This window comes from Alligator sinensis, unplaced genomic scaffold (genome assembly GCF_000455745.1).
Source record: "Alligator sinensis unplaced genomic scaffold, ASM45574v1 scaffold1159_1, whole genome shotgun sequence".
Taxonomy (NCBI): Eukaryota; Metazoa; Chordata; order Crocodylia; family Alligatoridae; genus Alligator; species Alligator sinensis.
Window position 1 is genome coordinate 483,135 of NW_005842942.1, and position 11,139 is coordinate 494,273.

At 41.8% G+C, this 11,139-nt stretch overlaps 1 protein-coding gene across 1 annotated transcript in view; it reads left to right on the forward strand.

Annotated features, from left to right (window-relative positions):
- The window catches only part of LOC102376909 (collagen alpha-6(VI) chain), a 78,648-nt gene that overhangs the window by 7,540 nt on the left and 59,969 nt on the right, over positions 1-11,139 (forward strand). Inside the window, exons 3-5 of the mRNA XM_025192543.1 lie at positions 3,830-4,444; positions 6,370-6,930; positions 7,312-7,869. Coding sequence (XP_025048328.1) covers positions 3,830-4,444; positions 6,370-6,930; positions 7,312-7,869 — 1,734 coding nt within the window. The remainder of the gene's footprint in view (positions 1-3,829; positions 4,445-6,369; positions 6,931-7,311; positions 7,870-11,139) is intronic.

The window sequence follows — 11,139 nt, forward strand, 5'->3', positions numbered from 1 at the left end:
GTTAATACTACACAGGGAACAGTATATTTCAATAAATATTAGAAACCCAGGTTGTTTGTTGTGAAAAACTATCATATATTATTTACCATAATTTCTTTCCAATTCTAAATGATGTCTTGGATTCAGAATAGTGCAGAAAGACAGATTTTTTTATATGGGTGTGAAAATGTATGAAGTGTTCAGTTCTTTGGTCCATTTGGGTATACAGTTAGCCATTCAGCTATTACCCTGAGTACAACTTGAAATGTCTCTTTACAATATTTTATTGCAATGTATTTTGCCCTTATGGTCATGTGAGCTCTTCGGAACATGTCAGCAAGACCATGTATAGCCCTTTTAGCAGTATATAAACTTCCCCGTAGTCCTCTGAATGTTAAGCATTAGTCCCATTTTCTTGTATACTTTGATTAAGATGTTGATGATTGCCTAAAGGTCTGCCTCCACGTGAGCCCATACTACAACATCATCAGCATAATGGAGCTCAGTGATTGAGATTGGGGTGGTCTTTGTTTTGGCTTGGAGTCAACTGAGTTTAAACATCTTACCATACATTTGGTAGGTAACTCCAACTGGAAGCTTGTTGGTGGTCAGATGTAGCATTGCAGTAAGGAGTATCGAGAAGAGTGTTGACATAGCCTTGCTTAACTCCCATCTTAACTTCAAAGGGGTCTCTGATAGATCCATTATTGAGAATCACCATTCACATAACATTAGACAGCAGGCAAAGAATGGTGACAGATTTCGACGGGCATCTGTACTTCAGAAGGATCCTCCGCAGCACTTTTAGGGTTAACAGTCAAAGGCTTTTGTGAAGTCAAAGAAGTCTTTGTAGAGTGGTTTGTGTTGTTCCTGACATTTATCCTGCAGCTGGTGAGCAGTGAAGATCATGTCAGTTGTGCCTCTTGATGCCCTAAACCCACACTGAGATTTTTGGGAGCTGCTCTTCAGCAAATGGAAGGAGACAATTCAGGAGGGTTCTCGCAACGATCTTTCCTGTGGTGGACAGCAAGGCGATCCCCCTGTATTTTCCACAGTTGGACTTGTGTCCTTTCTTGAAGACTGCCATGATCATGGTGTCTCTGAAGTCACCTGGGATTTACTCATTATTACAAATCCTTAAGTTTAGGGCATGGTGCTGTGATGTGAGATTCTTTCCCTCCTGCTTGAAGATTTTGGTGGGGATTCCATCAGCTCCAGCTGCCTTGTCATTCTCCATCTGTTTGAAGAATGTTATTCTTCATCTTCATCAACAAGCTCTTAATGAGCAGTCCCCAGCTCCGGTAGTTCAGATTCACAGGGAGACTCTCAAGAATGTTGAGTGTTTCCCATACCCTGGAAGCCATTCCTCACAGAAGGCTGACATTGATGAAAAAATCCAGCGTTGCCTCAAATATGCAAATGGAGCCTTCAGATGACTGAGGAAATGGGTGTTCAAAAATTGTAATATCAGATCCAAAACCAAGCTCATGGTTTATCAAGCAGTCATGATCTTCACCTTACTGTATGGAGCTGAGACATGAACAATGTTTAGGAGAAGTCTCAAGCCACTGGAGAAGTACCACCAACGCTGCCTGCAGAAGATCTTTTGAATATGGTGGAAAGAAAGACACATCAAAGCTAGCATCTTCATGCAAGGTGTAACAGAGTCCCACCCCAAGAGTGGCTATGAAGCTTCTGGAACCCCACTTAGCCCTTATCTACTGTACCTTCTCTGGGTAATCTCCCCTTCAACTTGCCACACCTTGATGTTATTATGTCTCTAGAAAAAAGGAGGATGCCCCAGGGCTCCCCAAGCAAGATCTCACACTGATGACCCCGGGTATCACTGCTCATCAACATAAGGGCTAACCACATGGTCTCCTCATCTCCCCTTTTAACCGTGCCCAAGTTTCATGGATGTTATCAATTACTTCTTAGCTCAGGTCTGCAATCTCTGCTCCTCCTGGGCTCAGGTCTTTGTCTCCTTAATTATTGCCTTTCTTCAGCTCAGTCCTTTGTCTCTTTCCACCTACACTCAGGCACTTGACCCATCTTGGCTACTTCTAGGCGTGGCCCTGGATTCGTGACCCTGTTTCTACCTCCCGGAGGCACTGGGCCCCTGATCCTATCTCTGCCCTGCTCTGGGCTGTAGGTCCCTGCCATTCTCAGTTATGCCCTTCCTTGGCCTTTGACCCCTCTCTCTGGTCCCTGCCCCTGCTCCTAGGGCAGTTGAGACTTCCCATGGCTATGGGCTCTCTGGCCCTACTTGTTCTTGCCCTTCCTGGCTTACAGGTCCCTGACCCTGATTCTCGCCTCTCCTGGACTATAGCTGTGGCCCTGTTCCTTGGCCTTGACCCCTATCCTATGGGCCCTGGTCCCACTCTGGGAACAGTTGAGACTGCCCCCACCCCTAAAATTTCAATCCTAAACCACCAGTCTTGTCACCCCAGCTAAGGTGTTAATCAAGAGCCTTGCTGCAACCCTGCTGCCTAGGAGCTCCTGGCTCTTGGCTCTCAAGGCTAGACTTCCTTCTCAGTTCAAGCCCTGGATTTATATCCTGCTAGGTGAGACCCTTTAGGTCATTTGCCTCCTAATTGCCCCACCACACCTGCCACCTAATTACCCCCTGCCACATCTCATGCAGCCTACTTTCTCTTAAAGTAGAAGGCGCACCAAGCCTGCTGCTGTACAAACACCACAAGCATCGAGACGATGATCATCTGACATCTATTTCACTGGGCTGGCCACATCATCTGGATGTCAAACTCCAGATTCCCAAAGCAAGTTCTATTCTCCCAGCTCAGTCAAGGCATATGTTCAAGAGGATGGCAGAGAAACACTTCAAGGACATTCTAAAGGCCAACTTGAAAAAATTCAACATTGACATCAACTCATGGGAGACCATTGCCCAGGACTGCCCCAAACAGAGGAAGAGTCAGCTGCAAGGATCTCAGTACTTTGAAAACCTATGATAACAACAGGAGATGGAAAAGAGGGAGAGCCACCCACCTTGCATGGAAATATGTGCCTGAGTTGCAACAGAGTTTGTTGATACTGGATAGGCCTTGTCAGCCATCTTTGGACTCACAGATACAGATAAGACAATCATGGAAGATAACCATCCTTGACTGGGAGGGATTGCTGCTGTTGCTGCAATCTGCTGATATAAACTTCCCAGGGCTTTTCTGTAGATTGCATGTTCCATGTAAGTACTCTTTTGGGAAACTGTTTTGCACTGGCTCCGATACAAATTTCAGTTTGTTGGGAAGGCTAATGATGTGGCAGAAAAATTTAACAATGGGGAATCAGGAGATTTACTTTTAGCTCTACAGCTTATTTTTTGAAAGAGATGACATTAGACTATTACTCTATTCTTGCACCCTTAATAATACCTCTAACAAATCTGTAGCTTATCACATAGCTCTGAAAAGAGGGTTTTATTTTTACAATGTGTGTCAAATGAGGCACCAAGATGTTATTGGTCTGACTGTTTTTCTTTCTCATGCAGCTAACTCCATTTATTTATTCATTTCCTAGATCAATTTTTAAAACATACCATACAAAAACCTTTAGTAGAAAGTTTCTACCATCATTACTAAAAACACAGCGTCCACTTTATTTGATATTCTGATCATCTATTTTAATTTAGTATGTATTATTCAGTTTATTCTTTGTAAAGTGTCAACATTGCCACAAATCCACTTAGGACAAAAGTGTTTTCCTCTCAAAAACAGCACCATCTTCCCCAATTGTCCTTAAACCTGAGTAGTAAATCCAGTACCATAATGGACATGGAATAGAGAATAATATTGTGGGTTTCTTTTCTCTCTCTCTCTTTTCTCCACTGCAGTCTGTAACTTGGATTTGCTTGCTGATATTGTATTCATAGTAGATGAAGGTGTTACGAAACCAGACTTTGATACTACTAAAAAATTCCTGAAAGACCTAATATCATCTCTTGATGTAAAGAAGGAATGCATAAGAATTGGTCTGGTGACTTTTAGCACTAAGCCGGAAGTGATATTTTTTCTGAACACAGAAGCAAACAAAGCTGATATTCTGCAGAAAATAGAGGGCCTTTCTCCCAAGCCAGGGAAAGCTCATACAGGTGCTGCCATCAATGCTGCAAGCAAAAGTGTCTTCATTGAGAGTGCTGGAAGCAGAAAAGCTCAAGGGGTAGAGCAAATAGCCATTCTGATCACCCACAGACCCTCACAAGATAACGTGAGTGAAGTAGCGGCAGTGCTTAGGAGAAGTGGGGTGACTGTTTTCTCCATTGGTATAAGAGATGCAAGTATTCCCCAGTTGAAAGAGATAGCATCACATCCTCAACAACAGTATGTTACTTATCTAAAGGAATTTTCTAACCTGCTGAAGCAAAGTACAACTTTTTACAAGAAACTCTTGAATCAAATACAGGACAGGCTCTATGTTGAGTCTGAACGAAGAGAATCTCTCAAAACAGGTAAAGCTTTTCACATACTGTAATTTTACCCTTTTCTTCTTCCCTGATCTAAATTTCATTTTGCTTCTTCTGGCCATCAGAGCAATTCAGCTTTTAAGTTGAATATGGTTTCACCTTTAATTTTTATTATATTGGTGCATTTCAGTATTGTATACTGAGATGCTACAAATTGTGTGCTCCTTTTTCTTTTTGGCATCTGCTAGTATTTATCTTTTACACCTTTGCAGAATCTTATTGACTTAGTGACACTGTGAATTGGATCATATCAGCAAATATTAATACAAGATCATTGCTATGGTATTTAAATGTATTTCTCTTGGCAAGATAATGTGCTGGGGAGGGGATGGGTGTTACAATATATAATTTTGTGTAACTATGTAAACGGGCAGTGCTTGTACTGGGTATATTTGGAGGGCAATGAATATCATAAAATTTTACATTAATAAATCATTTAAAGTAACAGACTCTAAGGCCAAATCATCATTTTATTGGCATAGGCCTACAAATAAGTATTGACATGCTTAATTTGTAACTTTGTAAGTGTGTCAGATCCATACCCAGGCTACGGTGAGGGTCTGCATAGCGAGAAATGTTTTAATTGAGTGTGTTTTAGATCTAAATTCTACTCCTGTAACATAAAACTTAGCTTGCCTCAAAAGCCACCATCCCACAATGACCTCCCTCTTGGCAGACCCCAGGATCTGTACAAACCTCATATGATTTCGGTGGGGCCCTCATTGAGCAGAGAGGTCTTCCTGTGCAGGGATCCTTACAGATACTCATGGAGTGCATCTATATGAGCTATTAATCTGAAGTAGGCTTACTGCACAGTAAAAATACTGTGCAGTAAGCCTACCAGGGGAGCTTATCTACACGTGCTCTCTCTTGGGAGCAGAATTCCTCCCAACCTGCTCTGCCCACTGCAGCAGTCAGGGGAGCTCCAGGCTCTCCTTAGGTGCTAGCTTGGGGCCTAGCAGGGAGCATGGGTCCAGTCCCCACGTGCACAAGGCAAGGAGAGCTCTGCTGGCTGCAGTGGCAACTGTCTACTGGCCCTATACACATCAGGAGGGAATAGGGCTTCCCTGGGACAATATTGCACTGCCCCTGCAGTAGGCAGCTCATGGCCCTGGCTCCATGATCAGAGTCGGGACTGGGACATTGCTTCCTTCCCTTGGCAGCTCCCTGCTGTCAGGATCGGTTCCAATCATGGAGCCCAGCCAGAACAATGTCCCCCTGCCCCAATCGTGGACCTGGGGCTGGGAGCTGCCAGCTGCTAGGTCGAGGGGATGTTGTCCTGGCTGGACTCCACTATTGGAGCTGCCCCGGTAGCAACCAAGTTAAGTGATTGTTCTCCTGCCTCCTCCTGCCCTGTCTCATAGGGAGCAGTTTGCTCCCAGTCAGGTATCTAACCATGCAGTACTGCACAGTAGCTACTGTCCAGTAAGTCAGTACAGGTAGTAGAAAACCACACAGTATACTAATCTACTGCTCAGTAGCTCCTGCTAACAGTTACCTAACGATGCTTTACTGTTCAAGAGATTAGTCAACTGTGCAGTAAAGCATCTCACGTAAATGCACCAGTGGTTGCTCTACCAGCTAGCCCAACCTTCCTTTTCCCCAGTTCTCACCAAGTAGAGATTTACATCATCACAGTCTCTGGCAGAGTTTAGCCCTGGTGGAATAGCATCAGAGTTTATCCCATGGTAAACCTAGGGTTGAAATTTTCAGATCATCTAGAACATTTAAAGCTTCTATTTAAAACCACTGAAGTATCTGTGTCTAAATCCACTAGACTGCTTAGAAAAATGTCATTTTACATCTGCCTGAAAACCTCCATGAGCTTATCTAAATGTCTTGTTTGAGTTAAGCTAGTATCTCCCTGTGCAAAGCAATCCTAATGTAACATAGTTTCTCTTTCCATGTAGGATGTGTGGATACAGAAGAAGCTGATATCTATTTCCTCGTTGATGGTTCATCAAGTATTACATATCCTGACTTTGTGGATATGCAAACTTTTTTGACAGGAGTGATTAACTTGTTTAACATCGGACCAGATAACGTCCGATTTGGAGTTGTTCAGTACTCACACTTGGTTGACCTGGAATTTGAGCTTGGTAAATACAACACAGCAGGTGATTTAGTGAAGGTCATTGAAAACATCAGGCAAATAGGTGGAAATACCAACACAGGAGCAGCTCTAAGTTACATGCGACCACTCTTTGCAAAGGCAAGGAGCCAACGTGCTAGAAGAGTGCCTTGTCACCTCATTGTTCTAACAGATGGACAATCACATGACAGCGTGAAGGAACCTGCTGATATATTGAGGAAAGACCAGGTTATTGTTTATGCCATTGGAGTGAAAGATGCTAATGAAACACAGCTCCATGAGATTGCAGGGGCAAAGAACAGGGCATATTTTGTACACAATTTTGACTCATTGAAAGTTATAAAAAGTGAAGTTGTTCGAGAAATCTGCTCTGAAGAAGGTAAGGCAAACTTTGAGAACTAAAATTCATAAATTGCCCAATCATATCTGCTGAAGCAGTTAATAGTACCCCCAGTTTGAATCTGTGGGAGCGAAATATTTGGAGAGCTAATTACTATTTAGTAACTTGACTTTACTGCACATTACAGCCAATTTTCCTAAACAAATGTTTAAGATAATATTTTAGCATGCAGACTTATGAATGTGTACTAAGTAAGAGCTAAAGATTCAGAAAGTGTTTTGTTTGGGGGGGTTTAACTTATTCTTATACCTTATATTTATCTTATGTTTATTTTCTTTCTGTTAAACTGTCACTGCTGCCTCAGTTATTTTCTTTTCAGTGTATAATTTCTGAATTGCATTTTAACTTTTTTTTCTATAGCTTGCAAAGATATGAAAGCTGACATCATATTTTTGGTGGACAGTTCTGGGAGCATTGGAGATGAAAACTATGTGAAAATGAAAAGATTTATGAAAGAACTGGTGAACCGATCTGACATCAGCACACAGCAAGTGCAGATTGGGGTTGTCCAGTTCAGTGATGTTCCCAGGGAAGAGTTCCAGCTCAACCAATACTCTACCAAGCGCGATATTGTTAGCGCTATTGACAGAATCTCTCTCATAAATCAGAACACACAAACTGGAAAGGCACTGAAGTTTGTGGCTGAGTATTTTCAGTCTCCCAAAGGAGCACGTCCCAATGTTAAAAAAATTCTTATCCTGATCACCGATGGGGAGGCACAAGATGCAGTAAAAGATCCAGCAACAGCCCTACGACAGGAAGGCATTGTTATTTACTCAGTTGGAGTTTTTAATGCAAATAAAACTCAGCTAGAACAGATTGCTGGGAAGCCTGAGTTGGTTTTTTATGTTGAAAACTTTGATATTCTAAAGGAGATAGAAAACGAGATCATCTTTGGCATATGCAGTCCTTATGAAAGTAAGTCCTGTAGTTCCCATAACTCATACCCATCTGTGCATGTGTGTGTAAGTGGGAATTCTGCTCAGACTTGAGAGTCAGCTATTGTAATAAAGTAAGTGTTATGATTACAGGGATAGCTGCACCTCTGTCCATTTTGTGATTTCTATGAATTGCTGACCTGAGGCTCCTGTGTCTTGTTCTTCTATTCATCTTTGGATGGAATTCCAAATTTCCCTTGCTTTTCATTGTTCTTACCTTGCAGGCCTGAATGCATTTGCACACCTGGGACACTTCCTTGTGAAAGTCTGTGACCAAAGAGCCTTTTAAAACAAAAGTATTGCTTATTTCACAGGAGGGACAAAGCATAAGAGGAAACAGTCTTTTAAATCACCAAACTGTTCATGTACTATATTGTATAAATTCCTATTGCCCCCGATCATAACCTAAGCATGCACAGTCAGGGTTCTGGAGTAACAGCTGGGTTCTCTTGAATAACAACCCATGTTTCTTGTGAAGGGATCAGTTTTAATCCTTCCAGTGTTTTGTTCTTCTGTGGACTGAGACCTTGGCTTCTCTGAGCCAAGTAAATTTTATGGGTTGTTTGGAGACAGGCCAGAAAAAACATAAAATAGTTCTGTCAGTTGTTCTATAATGATTCTTACACACTTGCCCCTAAGTATGGCTTAAGCCATGCTGATTTTCTAGATGCATTTTTTAAAAATTTAAACCAATATAGTTATACAGAAAATAACCCTTATGCCAGGTGGGCATGCACTATTCATGCTTTATATTCTCAAAGTGGTATAAAGGGTACCTTGGAATAGCTGAGATTCAGGATGCAATGACTGAATTCTGACTTAGTTTACAGGACTACAACTTCCATGAAATTCAGAGAAGTTTCATTAATTTAAATGAGGGCAGATTGGGCCCAGGGTCTATGGGAGAGGGAAAATGAGGACACAGTTTATTGGTTCCTAAAGCCTAAGGGACTCCACAAAATTATAAGCATTTTCTTTCTTAATAGAAATTTAATATAATGAGTAAAATGATCATTGCAGGTAGCATGTGGGTAAATAAAGAAGTATGATTGCTATTAATGTATTTCAAAACTTATGAATTCAGCTCAGAATTTAAATAGAATTCCTCTATTTCCTTTTTCCAAAATGGGAAGGGGGACCACCAGAATGTGTACCAGATCCTCCAATCTCTCTCAGGCCTTGAATGGACCCTATATGTTGTTTTCTTGATAGAGTTCAATTACGTTCATTGCTTATGCTGGAATCCAGAATGTGACTAGAATAATTTTTAAAACATCTTAGCCCCTGTTCATGCTGACCAGGAAACAAGTAGTGGAAATCAGTTGGAATTACTTTCCAGAGTTCCAATCTACTTTTCAGGTGTGGTTCTAAAATCAGTATGAACAAAGAGCTTAAGAAAATGTGTTGTGAACGTTTTTTAGAAAGATAGCAAAAGGAGTAAAATGTTGCAGATACAGCTCGAAAGAGGTAGCAATGCATGCTAATGTTAACGTGCTACCAGTAGCTACTGCATGTTAACTGTAGAATAACTCCATTGGGAAAGGTGATAATTAAAGGAAAGTAATATGAACAGTTCATTTTTAACAATGCTTTAAAGAATGCATGATTCCATTAGATTGTTAGATAATTTATTAACTATAATTTTGAGAAATTTTGAATATGTCTAGATTCAGTTTCAAGTGACTTTCTTTTTTTTTTTTACCTAAGAAAGCACATAAGGAATATTGGCATTTAACTTCTTGTTCCACAACATTTTGTGTGTGCTGTGTTTACATGTGGCTTTGCATATGTTAGGTCTGGTGCACAGGGTAAATAATAACCTGTAGCCCAAAGCTGAGGGAATAGGAGAAACTGACTCAGAGCAGATTGTCTGCTGCCTAGTCATTTGTATGTGCTGAGGCCCACCATTGACAATGAGCTGGATCTCTACATGGGTGGGATAGCAGACCCTCAAGTTGAATGGGTGGTGCACAATGGTTCCCAGTCTTTAAGGACTCAAACCTGACTACATTAATTCAATGGCAAAATTCTGATGAGCTTCCAAGGGAGCAGAAGGCCATGAGACACTAAAAGGTTATCAGGTGTAGCAGCTCTAAAACCCCGTATTGTCCATACACATTCTGGTGGCTTGGCACTGTGACACTGCTCATGATAAAGGAGACCTCGTAATCCTTGCAGCTCTGTGCTCAAAACACTTGGCAACATCTTCATTCTGAACACTTGTGACAAGGCCAGTAGCATATTACCCAATCAAGGACAAGAACAATTGAAAGGGCCTGAAATAGAAGGAACCCATTATCACCCTGGACAAAGTGGTTAAGTTCTTCCAGTTCTCATCAGAACTGTTATGTTGGGTTCAGTAGTGGAGGAACATGACCGGTACAGAACACAGCCTGTTCTGCTGTTGGGAGATCACAGGAGTGGCCTATAGAATGAGAATAGATGCAGCTGTCCTTAGCAGTGACTTAAAATGTTGAGCTAATGCGATACAGACTTGCCATTAAACTTAGCTCAGACTTGAAATAAGCATTTGGATGCATCACTTCTAGCTGGAAACACAGTTGTTTACCAAAAATGCTGTATTTTAGGGGAGTAGGTTGTAGCCGTGTTGGTCTAAGGACATAGGCAGAAAAGGTTCCTTGGGTGAATTTGATATCTTTTATTAGACCAACCCAAATGGTTGGAGAATAGTTATTAAGCAAGCTTTCGGGTTCAAAAACCCTTTGTCAGGCTAAGGAAGTTTCAGCACTTGGTGTGTGCTCTTCCTGGATGGAATGAAAAGTAAAGAAGCCAGGGGCTGGGCTGGGCTGGGCTGGGGAGTCAGTTGCCAGGCAGATTATAATGTACCAAAAATCCATTGTCTATGTTTAGTCCATGATCTCTAGTATCCAGCAGGTTGATGAAATGGAGCTCATAGGCTCGTCTCTGGGATGTGTTGTGTAAGTTTCCCTTGAGGATCAGAACTGAGAGACTAGAGAGAGAGTGGCCCTCCTGTGAGAAATGTGCCCCCACCGGTAATTGGGTATTTCTGTCTTTGATAGATTTCCAGTGTTCATTCATTCCTGTGTGCAGTTGTTGTTTGGTCCCTCCTACATATTTTCCATCAGGGCATTTGGTGCATTGGATGAGGTATATTACATTTCTGGAGGTGCAGCTGTAAGATCCTGGGATGCTGATGGCTCTGTTGTGGGGTGTAGTAATAGTGGGGGTGGTGGAGATGTGGGGGCAGGTTTTGCATTTCTTGTCATGG